Here is a 20,455-nt window from a genome sequence, read left to right on the forward strand (position 1 = left end):
GTTTGGATTGTCCACGGCACCCCGGGTCTTTACCAAGGTAATGGCCGAAATGATGGTTCTTCTTCGAAGAAAAGGCGTCTTAATTATCCCTTACTTGGACGATCTCCTGATAAGGGCAAAGTCCAGGGAACAGTTGGAGGTCGGAGTAGCACTATCTCGGATACTGTTACAACAGCAGGGGTGGATTCTAAATATTCCAAAATCGCAGCTGATCCCGACAACAAGTCTCCTGTGCTTAGGGATGATTCTGGACACAGTCCAGAAAAAGGTGTTTCTCCCGGAAGAGAAAGCCAGGGAGTTATCCGAGCTAGTCAGGAACCTCCTAAAATCAGTGCATCATTGCACAAGGGCCATGGTAAAAAAATGGTGACTTCCTTCGAAGCAATTCCAGTCGGCAGATTTCATGCAAGAACTTTTCAGTGGGATCTGCTGGACAAATGGTCCGGATCGCATCTTCAGATGCATCAGCGGATAACCCTATATCCAAGGACAAGGGTGTCTCTCCTGTGGTGGTTACAGAGTGCTCATCTTCTAGAGGGCCGCAGATTCGGCATTCAGTTTTGGATGTTGGTGACCACGGAGGCCAGCCCGAGAGGCTGGGGAGCAGTCACACAAGGAAAAAATTTCCAGGGAGTGTGATCAAGTCTGGAGACTTTTCTCCACATAAATATAGCTAAGGGTAAATTTATAATGCTCTAAGCTTAGCAAGACCTCTGCTTCAAGGTCAGCCGGTATTGATCCAGTGGGATAAAACATCACGGCAGTCGCCCACGTAAATAGACAGGGCGGCACAAGAAGCAGGAGGGCAGTGGCAAAAACTGCAAGGACTTTTCGCTGGGCGGAAAATCATGTGATAGCACTGTCAGCAGTGTTTCATTCCGGGAATGGAAACTGGGAAGCAGACTTCCTCAGTAGGCACGACCTCCACCCGGCAGAGTGGGAACTTCATGGGGAAGTTTTCCACATGATTGTAAACCGTTGGGAATTACCAAAGGTGGACATGATGGCGTCCCGTCTGAACAAAAAACGGGACAGGTATTGCGCCAGGTTAAGAGACCCTCAGGCAATAGCTGTGGACGTTCTGGTAACACCGTGGGTGTACCAGTCGGTGTATGTGTTCCATCCTCTGCTTTTCATACCTAAGGTACTGAGAATTATAAGACGTAGAGGAGTAAGAACTATACTCATGGCTCCGGATTGGCCAAGAAGGACCTGGTACCCGGAACTTCAAGAGATGCTCACAGAGGACTTATGGCCTCTGCCGCTAAGAAGGGACTTGTTTCAGCAAGTACCATGTCTGTTCCAAGACTTACCGCAGCTGCGTTTGACGGCATGGCGGTGGAACGCCGGATCCTAAGGGAAAAGGCATTCAGGAAGAGGTCATTCCTACCCTGGTCAAAGCCAGAAAGGAGGTGACCGCACAACAGTATCACCACATGTGGCGAAAATATGTTGCGTGGTGTGAGGCCAGGAAGGCCCCACGAAGAAATTTCAGCTCGGTCGATTCCTGCATTTCCTGCAAACAGGAGTGTCTATGGGCCTCAAATTGGGGTCCATTAAGGTTCAAATTTCGGCCCTGTCGATTTTTCTTCCAGAAAGAATTGGCTTCAGTTCCTGAAGTCCAGAATTTTGTCAAGGGAGTATTGCATATACAACCCCCTTTTGTGCCTCCAGTGGCACTGTGGGATCTCAACGTAGTTCTGGGATTCCTCAAAACACATTGGTTTAAAACCAGTCAAATCTGTGGATTTGAAGCATCTCACATGAAAAGTGAACATGCTCTTGGATCTGGCCTGGACCAGGCGAGTGTCAAATTGGTGGTTTTTTTTTCTCAAAAAAGCCCATATCTGTTTGTCCATTCGGACAGGGCAGAGCTGCGGACTCGTCCCCAGTTCTCTCCCTAAGGTGGTGTCAGTGTTTCACCTGAACCAGCTTATTGTGGTGTCTTGCGCCTACTAGGGACTTGGAGGACTCCAAGTTGCTAGATGTGGTCAGGGCCCTGAAAATATAGGTTCCAGGACGGCTGGAGTCAGGAAAACTGACTTGCTGTTATCCTGTATGCACCCAACAAACTGGGTGCTCTTGCTTCTAAGCAGACTTTTGCTAGTTGGATGTGTAATACAATTCAGCTTGCACATTCTGTGGCAGGCCTGCCACAGCCAAAATATGTAAATGCCCATTCCACAAGGAAGGTGGGCTCATCTTGGGCGGCTGCCCGAGGGGTCTCGGCTTTACAACTTTGCCGAGCGGCTATTTAGTCAGGGGCAAACACGTTTGTAAAATCCTACAAATTTGATAACCTGGCTAAGGAGGACCTGGAGTTCTCTCATTCGGTGCTGCAGAGTCATCCGCACTCTCCCGCCCGTTTGGGAGCTTTGGTATAATCCCCATGGTCCTTTCAGGAACCCCAGCATCCACTAGGACGATAGAGAAAATAAGAATTTACTTACCGATAATTCTATTTCTCGGAGTCCGTAGTGGATGCTGGGTGCCCATCCCAAGTGCGGATTATCTGCAATACTTGTACATAGTTACAAAAATCGGGTTATTATTGTTGTGAGCCATCTTTCAGAGGCTCCGCTGTTATCATACTGTTAACTGGGTTCAGATCACAGGTTGTACAGTGTGATTGGTGTGGCTGGTATGAGTCTTACCCGGGATTCATAAATCCTTCCTTATTGTGTACGCTCGTCCGGGCACAGTATCCTAACTGAGGCTTGGAGGAGGGTCATAGGGGGAGGAGCCAGTGCACACCACCTGATCCTAAAGCTTTACTTTTTGTGCCCTGTCTCCTGCGGAGCCGCTATTCCCCATGGTCCTTTCAGGAACCCCAGCATCCACTACGGACTCCGAGAAATAGAATTATCGGTAAGTAAATTCTTATTTTTTTTTTATACCATTCCGTTTCGGGTAGAGATGAAGGCCAGGGCTTTGCAAGAGGCAGTTCAGAAATTGTTCCAGTTCCTCCTGCACAATGAGGGCGGGGTTTCTACTCCAACCTGTTACTAGTCCAGAAGCCAAATGGGTTGTTCCGGACCATACTCCATCTGAGAGTGCTGAACAAATACATTTGGGTACCTCATTTTCATATGGAGACTTTACGTTCCATCATTTTGGCCATGGAGCCAGGGGATTTTATGGTATCCCTGGATATACAGGATGCTTACCTACATGTTCCTATAGCCCTGTCCCATCAGCGCTATCTCAGGTTCGCTATCCTCCAACAGCATTTTCAGTTTCAGGCTCTACCATTCGGATTGGCCACAGCCCCCAGAGTATTTACCAAATTTATGGTGATAATGGCAGCTTATCTCCGCCAGCAGGGGATAAGAATTTTTCCATACCTCTACGATCTTTTAGTCCTGGCACAGTCTCAGGAATTGCTTCTATGTCATCTGCAACAGACAATAGAGTGTCTGCAGAAGCACGGTTGAGTCATAAATTAAGCGAAATCGTCTCTGGTTCCATCACATCGGATGACTCGCTTGGGGCCTGTATTGGATTCGAGCCTTCAGAGAGTAATTTTACCTCTGACCAAAATAGCCAAACTTCAGTTAAGGATTCAGGAGCTGCTACACAGTCGAAAGGTAGCCATTCACGCAGCAATGCATGTGATGGGATTAATGGTGTCAACATTCGACATGGTAGAGTATGATCCGTTCCATTCAAGGCCTCTGCAACATCTGATCCTTACCAGATGAAATGGTTTTCATCGGACAATAAAAACGCAGGCTATCCAGTCGAAATCCGCTCGGACAATGTGACGGCAGCAGTGTACCTCAACCATCAGGGAGGAACTCGCAGCCAGAAAGTAATGAAAGAAGTAAGTCGCACGTTAAAGTGGGCAGAACTACGCCTTCCAGCCTTGTCCGCAGTGTTCATTCCGGGAGTCCTAAACTGGCAAGCGGATTTTCTCAGTTGGCACACCATTCATGCAAACGAATGGGCTCTACACCCGGAAGTCTTCCAGACCCTGGTCGACAGATGGGGGTTGCCAGAGATAAATCTCATGGCGTCCTGTCTGAACAACAAAGTTCTCGCATACGGGTCAAGAACAAAGGATCCCAGAGCGATCTTTGTGGATGCCCTGTTGGTGAGATGGGATCTTTATCTTGCTTATGTTTTTCCTCCAATCACCCTAATACCCAGGGTGGTGAGAAAGATAAAGCAAGGGAAAGGTGCCGTGACACTAATAGCTTCGGCTTTGCCCAGAAGACATTGGTACACAGATCTGCAGAGGATGTTGATGGATGCTCTATTCCTACTTCCTCAACATCCAGATCTAGTGATTCAAGGGCCTTGTTATCACAAACATCTGGATCGACTGTCTTTGATGGCATGGCTCTTGAGACCTCTATCCTGAAGTCAAGAGGATTCTCACAACAGGCAATTCAAACAATGCTCAGAGCACGGAAACCTTCCTCAGCTCGCAGTCATCACCGAATATGGCAAACCTATATTCAGTGGTGCAGTGAACGGAAAATGGACTCTAGGTCTTAGAGTTTCCTGGGTCTTAGCATTCCTTCAGGCAGGAATGGATAAAGGTTTAAGGGTGGCTTCCTTGAGAGTGCAAGTGACAGCACTGACTGTATGGTTCCAAAAGAAAATTGCCAGCCTACAGGATGTGCGCACTTTTTTCCAGGGAATGCTGCGCATTCAACCTCCTTTTGTTCCTCCTACAGTGCCTTGGAATCTAAGTTTAGCTCAAAACGCCCTTCAAGTTGCCACATTTGAACCACTTTAAAGAGTGGATTTTAAATGGTTGACAGCTAAAGTTCTCTTTCTACCGGTCATGGCTTCAGCTAGAAGAGTTTCAGATTTAAGCGCGTTATGTCCTCCATTTCTGTTTTTTTTTTTTTTATCCAGACAAAGCAGTTCTCAGAACTAAATCTGGGTATCTTCCTAAGGTGGTGTCTAAATTCCACCTTAACGAAGTAATTGTAGTCCCTGCTTCTCAAGGGCCGGACCTTTCCACGGGAGATGCATCGTTGGACGTCGTCCGTACCTTAAGGATCTACGTAGATCATACCAGTGCCATCAGAAAGACAGATTCTCTCTTCATTCTCTACAGATTTCACAAGAGAGGATGGCCTGCTGATAAGCAGACACTGGCAAGATGGCTTCGAATGACAATTTCAGAAGCATATTCTCAAGCTGATCTCCCTGTTCCGGCTAATGTCTCTGCTCACTCTACACGTAAGGTAGGTCCTTCATGGGCAGCACAACATGGTGCTTCAGCAGAACAGATATGTAAGGCAGCCACATGGTCTTCCTTCAACACATTCATTAGAAATTATGCCATTGATACCTTTGCCTCTCAGGATGCTGAATTTGGGCGAAGGTTTCTCCTGTCCAATTAGGAGCATCCCCACCACTAAATTGCTTTGGGACACCCCGATGTATCCTGTGGATACCCTGTGGACCCTGCAGGAGAAATATACGTTATGGTAAGAACTTACCGTTGATAACTGTATTTCTCCTAAGTACATGGGATCCACAGGGATCCCACCTTGACGCACCTGCTTTGAGGATCCTTTTATTCATTAACATCTTCCTTCTTGTACGGATGGGTGTGCATGTGTGTTCTTCTCGCCTGATTAAGGCTCTACACGATGCTTCTGCCTTGAGCATTGGAAAACAACTGATTTGCCTGAGCCAGGAGGCAGGGATATATAAATGGGCCCGTTGCATGTTGGGAGTCCAAAATTCTTTGACCGTTTGGTGCAAATCTGCTGTCGCTCCATTATATCCCAATGTATCCTGTGGCACCTGTGGACTTATATTGTCATCAACGGTAAGTTCTTACCGTAACGTATATTTTAGCTCAAAATCGCCCAGTGTGTATGGGCCTTTAGATGTCGTTATCCATCGTAGCCTATGAGCTACAGTCTGCAATATTATCCAGGAGAGGGATCTGAAGGATTCCCTCCCTGTCACTAACACTTGTCCCTGTATGGGCTTTTTAATAAATTTGGGCCATATGGAATAATCATGTTCCTGCCTTAAACCCAATACAGTAATAAATATGTCCCAAAGGGGGAAATGGAAGATTTGGGGTTTTCCTCCCTCAATCACATTTTTTCTAAATGCCATGGCGAAACGCATAGAACATCTATCAGCACTGATTGCATTGCCCACTAATACTTTGAAATGTTCCACACCTTCAGTCTCCTCTTTATTCCTATTGGTATAATTAATGATAAAAATGTGGAATTGTCAAATTTCACAGAAAAAAAATAATTTAGGATTTGTAGCGCCTCAGCCTGCTAACAAATATTAATTTCCAAGTTCTGTGTGGGCTCCACTTGCGGTGTTGGAGCGTTTGCTTTGGTGACTTTTCGTCGCCCACTGAGAGGAGCAGAATATAGGCCTTTAATAGGTTTCTGATTGCAGCCTGCTCACAAATTAGTTTCTGTATTGGGGACCTGAGGGTGTCATGGTACCCAGCTGCGCAGAGGAACCCCAGTTATTAAGATCTCTTTCTAAATGCTCGACCGGTAGATGCAGATTTATATTAATGCAAATTGTCCCTTTTTTAACCTGTGGCGTTGAGAACCTTAAAATATTCTACCTGAAAATTCGAGGAGTCGATGGACCAGGAATGATCTTCACATGACGTTGGACTGATGTGGAGTCACATCTGGTCTGTGTAACATTGACCTGGGACGACAAAGGCAGCAGGTTAAACCAGTTACAGGGCTGTATGCGGCAGGGCCTGTTACTGAGCGCAGATACAAATTGTCTCTGGAAGTAATAGGCAGCGAGTCACGCGTTTCCGATCAGGTGTTTGCTTGTGGTGCCTGGAATCTGAGGAAGTACATGATGGACAGGCTAGTCTGGGTACTCGGTAGATGGGTGCCTATTCTTTATTGATGTCTTTCGGGCATAGAATATGTAGGTGCGATGTGGCAGACATGACGGGTTTTGTGTTGGACTCCATCTTTATGGCGTAAGTATGCAAATATTTTAGTGGTAACCAACAAATCGGCCCTTCAGACAGTCGGGAGATATTTCCTTTATGTTCTTTTGCTTTGATGAAATGTTTCCCTGTGAATCTCCTGCAGCATTCTAGTAAGGTCATACAGGGGTAATGATTATTAAGCCGAACCTCTCTTGTCACTTGTACAGGCGTACCGCAAGCTGGCAAAGGAATACCACCCGGATAAGAACCCAAATGCCGGAGATAAGGTAACTGCACGTGTGGCGCTTGTGTAACGATTACTCACCTTCTTGGCACCCTTACAGCACAGTCAGGGATCAGTCAGAGAGGAATGACTGGTGTCTTATGATGTTATGAATAATGTACTATGCAATTATCTGCAACTACACAATTCCCATTGTGCCCCGTGACACAACAGACAGCATTTGTACATTTAGTTCTCTAATGGCCGTGACACATGACCTAATTCAGTGCTCGATCTCTTCTGTAATACAGGTGGTAAGAGAGATTTGGGGTGAAGGGTGTCTCGCCAGGTATTGAATATGTGCAGGATACAGAAAAGCATGACTTGCTGCGGAACTATGCTGGTTGTGTGGCGTAACAGACACTTATACTACCTCGGGGCTGTTCGCTCTGCCCCTTCCCCATGAACCCTATATTATATTATGTTCTCCGCAGCTGTTAGTTCTGCTCAGGATTGGAACCTTAGCTGCTCCGGCCGTGTTGGCGACAGCCGCAGCTTTGTGGCTGCACCGGAAAGGGATATCGTGGATGCATGTAATGGCTAATGGGACCTTGTCTCAGTCATTGTAGGAAGGCAACCCGTAACCTGCAAGAGGTGCATTTTACCTTTGTTACGGATATCAAATATGGAATTTCCCTTTAAATGTGGTGCCAGGCCCCGCCCACTTCCTCATCTCTTATGCCAGTGTTGGGAAGTCCATGATTTGGGAGGCTATAAGTTAGTGGTCCTTAGGCCTCTGCATTATGGACAGAAAGGATGACTTCAGTTTTTATTAAGTTAAGATGTCATTATTCTACCCATAATCTAACAGAGCTCCACGCCAGGTGACTTTTGTACAGGCACCGTTATTACCCTCCCAATGCCCAGTTTTGTTGACACAGGAAGTGAATAGAAAGTGGTCCCGCCCTCCTTCCTGTTCTTGCCTTGCACTGTCCAGATCTCCAATGCTCCCCACCCATACGTTAGGTATGGGGTCATGTAATATCAGTTCCCACCTGCTAGCCTCTGGGAGTTGCCCTACCCCTGCCCCCGTTACCTCTGCTTCCCGCTCTGTGGCGGTATATGAATAAGGTATACTTTGCTCTCTCCTTATAGTAAGCGTTAATAAGAGTTGATTATAGTGGTTACATTGTGCACCGCAAACACGAGTGTGAACAAGTCCGTATTCTCACAGTTCAAAGAGATCAGCTTCGCCTACGAAGTCCTGTCCAATCCAGAGAAGCGCGAGCTGTACGACCGCTACGGAGAACAGGGCCTGCGGGAAGGAAGTGGCGGCAGCGGCATGGATGACATATTTTCGCACATCTTCGGCGGGGGCCTGTTCGGGTTCATGGGCGGACAAAGTCGAAGTCGTAACGGCAGACGGAGAGGAGAGGACATGATGCACCCACTGAAGTGAGTAGCCCGCTAACGAGATGTATGTGTGTCTAGATCTGTCCCTTTGCTGTGTAGTTTGCTCTTCATGTTGTCCTCATAATGCAGACCTGTTATTGGTTCTGTCTGCCAGTACTGTTTGTAGGTTACAGACGGAGCGCTCTGCGTCGTTCTGCCACTGGTGAATAGACGTCCGTGCTGTATGAGCCACGCTGGGTAACTGATATAGTTTACTGACAGATGGAAGGTGGAGAGTAGTTGGCCTATAATATATCCCGCTACTTTTGTGTTATTGGGATTTAATTTATGCTCTCCGTTTGGGTGCCATTGTTTGCGTCTACAGGAGTGATGGCTTACGGCACGGATCAGAATGTAAGTGCTAGATAGACACTTCTTAGATCGCATTATTGCCCTCCGTCAAATTGCAAATAGGAATTTCCCCAAAGGGCAGTTATTGGGTTGAAGCTATTCTGTTCTGACTGCTAAGGAGTGCAAGATGTACAGATGCGTCCTCATACAGCCAGCCTCAATACGCCACGCGGTGTGAGATGCCTGGCGTGAGTGAGCCGACAGATCCCGCGCAACTCTGGTATACGTCGGGTGGCTTTCTGTGCAGAAAACGCATCTTACTCGCAATACAATGCGGCTAGGACGCACCGGTAGACTCTGCTGAGTAATGTGATACATGACACTTGTGTATTGTGTGTGACTGAGTCTGTATACGAAGCAGCACAGCACTTGTATTGGAGAAAAGCTGCGGCTGCTGCATTGTAGCACTTCCTATACAGATTCAGAGTCTCGGACACACACAGAGATACAAGTGTCAACAGAATTTCAGAACTGAGGGACAGATTTATTAAGCCTGGTGAAGTGATAAGTGGAAGGTGATAACACACCAGCCAATCAGCTCCTAACCTCCATGTTGCAGACTGGGTTTGAAAAATGACAGTGTGGAGCTGATTGGCTGGTGCGTTATCACCTTCCACTTTATCACTTCACCAGCCTTCATAAATCTGCCCCTGAGAATCTATAGATGGCTGCAAAGAAGGAAGAGGGTACAAGCCTTAGCGCCAATCACCAGCCACAGTCGTATTGCTGATTGTGATTGGCCCCTGGGCTCCCCCCCCCCCCTCCCCCGGGACTCGGGAGTTTGGTGCAAAGGGCTGGATAACTATTGGGTTAGTTAATAGGGCAGCTCTGCGATAATAGCGCAGCCTTCTCCCCAGTATTTTATTATGATCCTTTATATGGAGCCACAAGGGTTCCACAGCGCTCAATTACAGAGTACATAAACAAATAATCAAACCGGAAAACAGCAACTTACAGTTGACGACAATATAGGACAAGTACAGGGTAAATAAACATAGCTACATCAGCTGATGACACTGGAATAAGTATCAGGTGGCAGAAGACTGCTGGATTTGGTGCATCTGAAGATTATTAAAGTAAGAAAAGGGTAAGCACATGAGGGAAGAGGGCCCTGCTCGTGAGAGCTTACATTCTAAAGGGGAGGGGTAGACAGACAGGGGTGAGACAGATGGGGTACATAGAGAGCGTGGAACAGAGGTTTAGGATGAGATTTGGCTGGGTTTGGTGAAGAAGTGGGTCTTGAGAGCCCGTTTGAAGTTTTGTAGAGAGGTGGAGAGTCTGAGGGGGAGAGGTAGGGAATTCCAGAGAAGTGGTGCAGCACGTGAAAAATCTTGGAGGTAGGAGTGGGAGGAAGTAATCCGTAGGCAGGAGAGTCGGCGAGCATTAGCAGAGCGAGGAGGACAGGTGGGAGTGTAAAGCGAGATAAGATCAGAGATGTAGATGGGAGAGGAGTGGGTGAGGGCTTTGTAAGCAAGTGTGAGAAGCTTGAAATGGATTCTGAAAGGGAAGGGGAGCCAGTGAAGGTCTAGTAAGAGAGGAGAGGTGGACGTAGTGCGTTAGGTGAGGAAAATGAGCCGGGCAGCAGCATTGAGGATAGATTGGAGTGGAGAGAGGTATTTGTCAGGAATGCCAGTCAGGAGGAGATTACAGTAGTCCAATCTGGAGATGACCAGTGAGTGGATAAGAGTCTTAGTAGCATCCTGGGTCAGAAAGGGTCTGATCCTGGAAATATTTTTTAGATGAAAACGGCAGGTTTGTGAGAGGTGCTGAATGTGTGGTTTGAAGGAGAGGGAGAAGTCAAGGATTACTCCAAGACAGCGCACTTGGGGGGTAGAGGAGATAGTAGTGCCATCAATAGATAATGAGATTGTAGGAGGTGAGGTTATGCGGGAGGGAGGGAAGATGATCAGCTCGGTCTTAGACAAGTTAAGTTTAAGAAAGCGCTGGGACATCCAGGAAGAGATAGCAGAGAGACAGTTGGAGATACGAGTGAGGAGAGTAGGGGAGAGGTCTGGAGAGGAAAGATAGATTTGAGTGTCATCAGCATAGAGATTATATTGGAAACCAAAAGAACTAATGAGCTTACCAAGTGAGGACGTATTGAGAGAGAAGAGAAGAGGACCAAGGACAGAACCTTGGGGTACCCCTACAGTTAGTGGAAGTGAGGGGGAGGTGGAGTCATGAGAGGAGACAGAGAGAGAACGGTCAGAAAGGTAGGACGACAACCAAGAGAGGGCAGTGTCACGCAGACCAATGGAGTGAAGGATTTGCAGTAGGAGAGGATGGTCCACAGTGTCAAAAGCAGCAGAGAGATCAAGTAGAATAAGAGAGTAGTGTCCCTTAGATTAAGCAGCATGGAGGTCATTGCATACTTTTGTAAGGGCAGTTTCAGTGGAGTGGAGAGGACGGAAGCCAGACTGGAATGTGTCGAGCAGTGAGTGTGAGGAAAGAAAGGAAGTAAGGTGGTTGTAGACAATACGCTCAAGGAGTTTGGAGGCAAAAGGGAGGAGAGAGATGGGTCGGTAGTTGGAGAGAGTGTTTGGATCAAGGGTAGGTTTTTTAAGAATAGGAGAGATGAGTGCGTGCTTGAAGGCAGAGGGGACAGTGCCTGATGAGAGGGAGAGATTGAGAAGGTGGGAAAGTTGGGAACAAGCAGAAGAAGAGAGGTAGCGGAGGAGGCGGGAGGGGATAGGGTCAAGTGGGGAGGTGGTGAGGGGACAGGAACGAATGAGGGCCATGACTTCCTCTCCAGATGCATGGGAGAAAGATGACAGAGTTGGTGCGAGGGATGGGGAGGGTTGGTAAGGGATGGGAGAAGGCTGGTTACTGATGGTCTGGTGTGATGTGATGTCCTGACGTATGGAGTCAATTTTGGATGTGAAGTAAGTGGCAAAGTCAAGAGCAGAGAGTGAGGAAGGGAGACGAGGTGGAGGTGGGCAGAGGAGTGAGTTGAGAGTGGCAAAGAGGCGCCGGGGGTTGGAAGACTGGGAGGAGATGAGGTTCTTGAAGTATGACTGTTTAGCAAGAGAAAGGGCAGCACTGAAGGATGAGAGCATAAGTTTGAAATGGAGGAAGTCTGGCTTAGAGCGTGATTTCCTCCAGTGTCGCTCAGCAGTACGTGAGCATTTTTGCAGATATCTGGTGCATTTGGTGTGCCAGGGTTGAGGTGTTAATTTGCGAGGGTGAATAGTGGTTGGTGGAGCAACAGAGTCAAGAGCAGAAGTAATGGAAGCATTGTATGTGGAAGTGGCTTGTTCAGGGCATGAGAGAGAGAGAAGTGAGTCAAACAGGGAGGAAAGGAATGTGGTGTCAATAGCTTCAATGTTACGCTTAGTGATGGTTGCCTTAGGAGGTAGAGATGGGGAAGTCGAGAGAGATAGGTTAAAGGAGAGCAGGTGGTGGTCAGAGAGGGGAAATGGGGAGTTGGAAAAATCAGAAATATCACAGCGGTGAGTGAAAACCAGATCCAGTGAGCTCCCATTCACATGGGAGGGTGAGGAGGTCCACTGGGAGAGACCAAGTGACGAGGTGAGGTTAAGGAGTTTAGAGGCAGGGGATTGTGTGGGGATGTCAATAGGGATGTTGAAATCGCCTAGGATAATGGTGGGAATGTCAGAAGAGAGGAAGTGAGGAAGCCAGGAAGCAAAGTTGTCGATGAATTTGGAAGCAGTGCCAGGGGGGCGGTAAATGACAGCTACTCTAAGATGGACTGGTTGGAAGAGGCGTATGGCGTGGACCTCAAATGTAGAGAATATAAGGGATGGTTCTGGTGGTATGAGTTGGTCGGAGTAACTAGAAGGTAAAAGGACCCCAACACCACCCCCATGGCAACCCCCAGGTCGGGGGGGGGGGGGGGGGGTGAATGTGAGGCCCCCAGCAGAGAGAGCAGCAGCAGAAGTAGTGTCAGAGGGCGTAATCCAAGTTTCAGTAATGGCTAGTAGGTGTAGGGAGTTGGAAATGAAAAGGTCATGAGTGGGGACCAGTTTGTTACAAACAGATCTGGCATTCCAGAGGGCACAGGATAGGGGGTATGAGTTTGTGGGAGAGATGTGAATGAGATTTTCAGGGTTGCTGTAGCCATGAGGTGGGATTAACTTTGAGGGCAGGGATGATGAGAGAGTAGTGATGGTACGGGTGCCTGAGCTAGGAGGGGAAACTGCAGGAGGTGGGCAGGGAGGGAGGTCAGTGTGATGTGGATGGGGGTGTGAGGAGGTGACAGGGAAGGGAGAGAGGGAGCAGGGCTGAGTTGTGGGGTAGCAGGACCATGGGGCAGAGGTGAATGAAAGTGTGGTAACAGGAAAGGTGGGGGAAGGAAACAGAGGGATGGAGGGGAGACAGAGGAGCGGAGAGAGGAGGAGGTGTAGGAGACTAGGGGGGAAGGATAAAGATGCATTATTAGGTAGACACTGAGTGATGTGGGGAGTATAAGAAAGCCTTGACATAGTGTTAAGTAGGTAAATAGGTTGAGGGAAAGTGGAAGTAGGAGAGGAGACTGTAAGGGAATCCGAGCAGAAGAATTGCAGAAATGCAGGTGAGAAAAGCAGTGTCGGCTCAAGGGGTGTAGATTTAGTATGAAATGAGTCAAAAACGTAGATAAAGTGGGTGCAGAAATGTATTTGGAGTGTAAGAAATGAAAGGATTGTGAGAGGTTTAAGAAGCAATGGTAATTGTTAGATTTTTTAAGTGTTTGCAGGTAAAATTGCATTGGTGCAGCTGTGCTTAAAAAACAAAATTACAATAATACAGATACAAGCATTTGTAGGTGAAATGGACGGTTTTTGAAACGTCCAAGTAAGGTTGTTCCGTGCTATTTAATCAGATGCAACAATCGGGAGGTGAGTGATCTGAGGAGTAAGTGACTCACATTTGTTATTAGTTCTTCAGTTTTTTTTGTTTTGTTTGATTGGTGTGCTTCTGTTTTCCTTCTTTTTCACGCTGATTGAACGCTGCTGTTATGTGTCAATTTTATCACGCTTTGATAAAAATGCACGCTTAGATCAATAAATGCACAGCCAAACGGCTTTGCACAGCCTACACCATTGGACTTAAGTAGAAGACTATTACAAGTGAAACCAATAATTGAAATCTGTAACCACACCCCACCCCCTCAAATGCCAGGCAATAAATTACCTTAAAAACAACAACCAGGCATTCCACAAAGATTAAACTGGGTCTATATCATTCAAAACTTAAAAAAGTACTTCAAAATCACATACTATGCAATAATGTTTCAATTTGCATTACCCAGCAGAATTAGCTTTGCATATATAGATATAGTGCAGCAGAATATGTTGGTAGTTGTAGTCAATTGTAATCACCCAGCAGAATTAGCTTTGCATATATAGATATAGTGCAGCAGAATATGTTGGTAGTTGTAGTCAATTATAATCACCCAGCAGAATTAGCTTTGCATATATAGATATAGTGCAGCAGAATATGTTGGTAGTTGTAGTTAATTGTAATTACCCAGCAGAATTAGCTTTGCATATATAGATATAGTGCAGTAGAATATGTTGGTAGTTGTGGTCAATTGTAATCACCCAGCAGAATTAGCTTTGCATATATAGATATAGTGCAGCAGAATATGTTGGTAGTTGTAGTCAATTGTAATCACCCAGCAGAATTAGCTTTGCATATATAGATATAGTGCAGCAGAATATGTTGGTAGTTGTAGTCAATTATAATCACCCAGCAGAATTAGCTTTGCATATATAGATATAGTGCAGCAGAATATGTTGGTAGTTGTAGTCAATTATAATCACCCAGCAGAATTAGCTTTGCATATATAGATATAGTGCAGCAGAATATGTTGGTAGTTGTAGTTAATTGTAATTACCCAGCAGAATTAGCTTTGCATATATAGATATAGTGCAGTAGAATATGTTGGTAGTTGTGGTCAATTGTAATTACCCAGCAGAATTAGCTTTGCATATATAGATATAGTGCAGCAGAATATGTTGGTAGTTGTAGTCAATTGTAATTACCTGTAGGTGACAAGAAGAGAAGAAACGTCAATTCACAATCGATATCAGCTGAAGATAAATTAACGCTGATTGAACGCTGCTGTTATGTGTCAATTTTATCACGCTTTGATAAAAATGCACGCTTAGATCAATAAATGCACAGCCAAACGGCTTTGCACAGCCTACACCATTGGACTTAAGTAGAAGACTGTACTAACTACTATTACTATTAGTACTGTACTAAGTAGTGACTGTACTAACTGTGCATGTTTCTCTGCAGGGTATCTTTAGAAGACTTGTACAATGGAAAGACCACAAAACTTCAGCTAAGCAAGAATGTGTTGTGTAGTTCCTGTAATGGGTAAGTTATCGGCCTCCAGGGTTCTGTACAGAGCGCTGTCCAGCTATATAGTCAGAGTTCTGATATTTCCATATGTTCTAGCCACAACGTTACCTTGATCTGGAATTCTATTCCATATTTATTCCTCTCCCAAGGGGACTCGTGGCTAATAAGCTCACCGCCTGAGTGTGTGTTCTGTGCTGATGCAATGGGTGAAACGTTAGTCTTGCTGCTGCCGCAGACTATCTGCTTCCGTCCATGCATCCCCCAGCCACGTACAGCAATAACGGAACTACGTCCTGTTTCACTCCCGCCTGCTTGTGTAAGTACATCCTTGTGAATATTGTGTGTATTGTGTTTTGTCTAGACAAGGCGGTAAGAGCGGCGCAGTTCAGAAATGTACAGCTTGCAGAGGCCGGGGCATGCGTATAATGATCAGACAGCTGGCACCGGGGATGGTGCAGCAGATGCAGTCTGTCTGCTCCGACTGCAGCGGGGAAGGTAACGACACTATATTCTACTTGTATATCATTTTGGTGGACATGGTAGAGCAGAGAATATCCTGCGGGGGGAATTCTTCCTGTAGTGTAGAGTCATATTGTTACTACATCCTCTTCCCCAGCTCATACTTTACCCCACTGGCACTGTTCTTGCATTCACCTCCTCCCCACGATGATCCGGCATTATCCCGGTAATTGTGGCACTTACCCCTAAAATGCACCGGCACCTCCGCACTGATGTCATCCTTCCTGCTTTGATCTTACCGAATCACCCCTCCCCTCCTTTTCTGCTTTCAGCCGGGACTGTAAGAGGAATGATGGTGCTCTGGGAAACTGAATTTGGGTTTAAAGGGAAAAAAGTTTGACATTGTATCTGTTCTCTTCATCTCGCAAACTGTTAACGTGTGGGAGTGTAGGCAGAGATCTCGGTTCACTCCTCATCTTCTCCTATTGCTGCGATCCTGTAATGTTGCCTTTATTTCTGTAGGCGAAGTGATTAATGAAAAAGATCGCTGTAAAAAATGCGAAGGCAAAAAAGTTATCAAAGAGGTCAAAATTCTGGAGGTTCACGTGGACAAAGGCATGAAGCACGGCCAGAGAATCACATTTGCTGGAGAAGCAGACCAGGCCCCAGGCGTGGAACCCGGAGACATTGTTCTGGTGCTCCAGGAGAAAGAGAACGAGGTGAGCGTGCAGGAGAGGAGAGCTGGGATTGGTGCTTTGTAATTAGTCCTCTTCATACTGCAGTATTTTGTTTTTCAAAGATCTCGCCCAGAATGTGCGTTTGGCACAATGAGGGTGAACGTTTGACCTCTTCCACGTTACCCTTCTACCTCCTCAGTGCCTCCGCTGTCTGTAGCCTATGGGCACTTTTCAGGGGTTCTCGTTGTTTCTGTACCTAGGAGAATCTCTGTAATGTGCTGTGACCTTGTGACTATCCTACACCCCTGGACGAGTAAGTCCAGTGCACCCTTAGATCTACTTGTTGCTGACAGATTAGGTGGTGGTAGTTTCATGGTCACTCTGAATGTTGGTGCTGGCCGTAGAGAGACCCATCGTACTCTGCTGGGGTCTGCCATGTAAAACTCAAATCTAATAGGGCGATACTAGTACGCAAACTGGTGTGAAGAATCCATTTGGGATCCCTATAATAAAACTGTGGGACTAAGTAATTTTCTGTGTTTTTATTATATTAGGTTATTATACCCTAAAGCTCTCTCCCTCCCTAATTAATATTACGATTTGTTGGGGTGACTTTAATTTGCTACCAGAGGTATATGGCAGCTTGTGGCACACACAGGGGTACCACTCCTATGTACTTTCCTGCCAGCTGCAAGTAGGTCTCTCTCTCTTTTGGAAAAGTCAGTGCCTGCGTCCTACTCAGGATTGGGCCTTATGTGTGTCCTGTGTCTGCGGATCCCCAGTACAGGGCACGTGCCCAGGCTGGCCTGCTTAATGTATATGCATTACATTATGTGTGTATCTTCCAGACCTTTCAGAGGGAAGGCAATGATCTGCACATGACGCACAAGATCGGGCTGGTTGAAGCCTTGTGCGGATTTCAGTTCACTTTCAAGCACCTCGATGGGCGTCAGATTGTCGTGAAATACCCCCCAGGAAAAGTCATTGAGCCAGGTAATGTGTCCTGTCTGCATCTTAGTGTCTGGCTTGTTCAGGTTCAGCCTGGAGATCTTTAGACACCCGTACATGACGTCTGGTTAAAGATGAGAGAATGGTTAGGAGGTAGACTTGCTCTTGGTTTAGGGTGTAATCATGTGCCTGTTACTTTTGGCCAGGCTCCGTACGCGTCGTCCGAGGCGAGGGCATGCCGCAGTATCGCAATCCCTTTGAGAAAGGCGACCTCTTCATTAAGTTTGATGTCCAGTTTCCAGAAAACAATTGGATTAATCCAGAAAAACTCACGGTGAGCCCTATGTCTGGTGGATGACACCCTGTCTTGTCACTGTTGCAGATATTCTACGACTGTTACTCGGGGGTGCTATAATAAGTGGAGATATGGTGTGGTCACACTAACACCAGGGGTAACTATATTCAGGTTGTAACGTACAATGTTGCTGCTATTAAAGCCTATAGGTAAACATGGGGGGGAATGGAAGTTTACAGACATACGGTTTGTAGAAATAGATGCATAGCATAGGTCGTGTGGTATGGAATGGGTGGGTACGTTTGTGAATGCAATACAATGATATGTTAGATCGTTATGGATCATGTGTGTTTTCTCCCGCACAGCGGTCATTGTATCTGGGCTACACTTGGCAGCCGGGGTAATTAGCTGTGTTATAACACCTTCTTCCAGCCCTGTCGGTGCAGTCTGTGGGAATTACCCGTAGGTGAGGGGTTAGGACAGCTGCCTGCTCCCCCTGTGCGTAGTTTAGTGCTTTTATTTTTGCCACTCATTAGAGCTAAACTATCAGACCCTCCACCAGCCAGGAGCGGGTATGTCTGTCATTGAGCCTTAGGCCTGTGATGTCAGAAGTATTTAGGCTTATGGGAGCAAAGGGGAAGATTTGTCCAGAGCTTTCTGGGACCTGACCAGCCCTCACTCTACAGAACAATTTGTAAGACAAGTCCGATAAATCCTTGTAATGTCTGCCGTCATTCAGTACATTACACAAACCTCTTAGGCCAATGTTTCCCAAACACAGTCCTCAAGGCACAGATGGTGTTCAAATCTGGATATCCTTAAAACCTGGAGTGTTCGGGTGCTTTGAGGACCGAGTTTGTGAACCACTGCCAGGTATTTAAGTGGTATGTGTGTGTGATGCACAGAATGACCGCAGACATTACAAGGATTTATCAGACCTGTCTGACACACATTCTGCAGCGAGAGCTTAGGGCTGGTCAGGTCCTATAAATCTCCTTGAGGACGGAGTTTGGGAATGACTGTCCTAGGATATGTTATCCCGTCCCTATTGAATTACCTGCTGTCCTGTTTCCACTCTTGTGAATGTTTTGTGTATAGCGTGGCCTGTATCCGCCTCTTGTGGGGTTTCGCCTTGGCCTATATTTTGTGATGTCAAGGAACTGTCCTTTCCAATCCCTGCTCCACAGGAACTTGAAGACCTTCTCCCAGCCAGACCAGAAACCTCCACACCCAGTGGTGAGACAGAGGAGGTAGACCTTCAAGAATTTGACAGCACTCGCGGCTCTGCAGGAGGCCAAAGACGCGAGGCCTACAACGACAGCTCGGACGACGAGAGCAGCCATCACGGTCCGGGCGTACAGTGTGCGCACCAGTAACCATTTGTAAACCAAGTTGCACAAAAAAAAAGGATATTTTTCTTTTGAATAATTATTTTGTTTTTTTTTTATTATTTTCTTTTCCTTTTTTCTTTTTTTTTTTTTTGCCTGTTTTTGTTTGTGACCCAGACAAATCGCCCGGATTGATCTGATGGACATCTCTGTTGCTGTACGCGTAACTTTTAAATTGGTTCTATAGTATTTACAGAGTGTATAATTTAAACTGTAAACTAACCACAAAGCTTACATCCAGTTCTGACTGATTATAGCGATAATAAAACACTGAAAAGAAAGACGAGACGTTAGTTTTCCGCTCCTTGTACCAAACGCTTGGTCTTTACCAGTCTGTGTAGATTTTACGTCTTCTATTTTAAGTTGATAAATGTAAAGAAATGTGTTATGTCCCGGAGCTGTGTATTTGGCTGCACTTACATGAGCTGCTACTTATAGAATAAACAATTTAATGGCCTGTATCTCCGGTTCCGGTACCCTGCTTGCTGGTCACTGTGTTCTGATGGTGAATGAGTAATAAAAGGTTTTATGTGCACAGCCGAGCTGCTATGGAAAGGGTTTCATTGTGCTCGCAAGTGGATACGGAAACATTTCCATACCTTGATGAGTCGGTGTCCGGATGATGGTGTCTAGGTAGACGCTCAATAGGTCAACACGTTTTTAGTAACCTGCGCAAGCCACCTTACCCCAAGCGTGGCAGACATATACGTTTTCTACTGATGGTGGTTACATGTTACCAATCTTGTGATCCCTGTTGACCTTTGACTCTCTACCTATTGTACCTGTCAACTTTAACCTCTGCCGACTTAATGCATGTAAACCGTTCTGTGTAGACCTACATACGGTAGATCTTTGATACCACACCTAATGATTTAGAGCTGCTGCCATTTTTTAGGGCTTGACCAATATTCGGGAATTATTAGGGTACGTTTATAATAGAACATTTGTGAATCCTTAATCTGGCCCTGGAATCACGGGCATGTTAGCACCGTTACAGCACTTTATGGCGAAAGAAGGTGACGTCCAGAAACCACGGCCGGACTGAGCTTCCGGTAAATGATAAATAACTCCGTAGCAATATAACGAGAAAATAAGGTGTAGTCCTGGAAGAGGAGAAGCTGACAGGTACTCATCCACGTCAGTCGGCGGATGTTGCATTATTGGCCACAGATCGTTCAAGATCTCCCTCAATCAGAAATTCTTGGCCACCAGCAGGAGAGGTGTAGTATTTAAAGTCTATGCCATCAAAAATATGAAGATGTGCGAGGTACAAATAGGATCCCTCGCTCTGCATGCTGTAAGAACTTCTGTGGAGTAGTCCCGGAAGAGGAGACGCTGACGCCCAATGACATAGGTTTGCCGGTTCTCCTCGTAGCAGACCAGAGATCAGCTTTGTGTTAAGGCATTTGAAAAGCATAGCTCTTGGTCTGGTGTCCTTGTGTCCCCGCTAGG

General features: G+C 46.3%; 1 protein-coding gene across 1 annotated transcript in view; it reads left to right on the top strand.

The window, feature by feature from the left end:
* DNAJA2 (DnaJ heat shock protein family (Hsp40) member A2) overlaps positions 1–19,464 on the top strand; it is a 34,464-nt gene extending 15,000 nt beyond the window's left edge. The window contains exons 2-9 of the mRNA XM_063946010.1: positions 7,129–7,188; positions 8,359–8,579; positions 15,171–15,251; positions 15,598–15,731; positions 16,218–16,414; positions 17,221–17,365; positions 17,527–17,654; positions 18,803–19,464. Of these exons, the coding sequence (XP_063802080.1) occupies positions 7,129–7,188; positions 8,359–8,579; positions 15,171–15,251; positions 15,598–15,731; positions 16,218–16,414; positions 17,221–17,365; positions 17,527–17,654; positions 18,803–18,991 (1,155 nt within the window). The 3' untranslated portion in view covers positions 18,992–19,464. The remainder of the gene's footprint in view (positions 1–7,128; positions 7,189–8,358; positions 8,580–15,170; positions 15,252–15,597; positions 15,732–16,217; positions 16,415–17,220; positions 17,366–17,526; positions 17,655–18,802) is intronic.
* The last annotated feature ends 991 nt before the right edge of the window (positions 19,465–20,455 follow it).

This window comes from Pseudophryne corroboree, chromosome 11, assembly GCF_028390025.1.
Source record: "Pseudophryne corroboree isolate aPseCor3 chromosome 11, aPseCor3.hap2, whole genome shotgun sequence".
NCBI lineage: Eukaryota > Metazoa > Chordata > Amphibia > Anura > Myobatrachidae > Pseudophryne > Pseudophryne corroboree.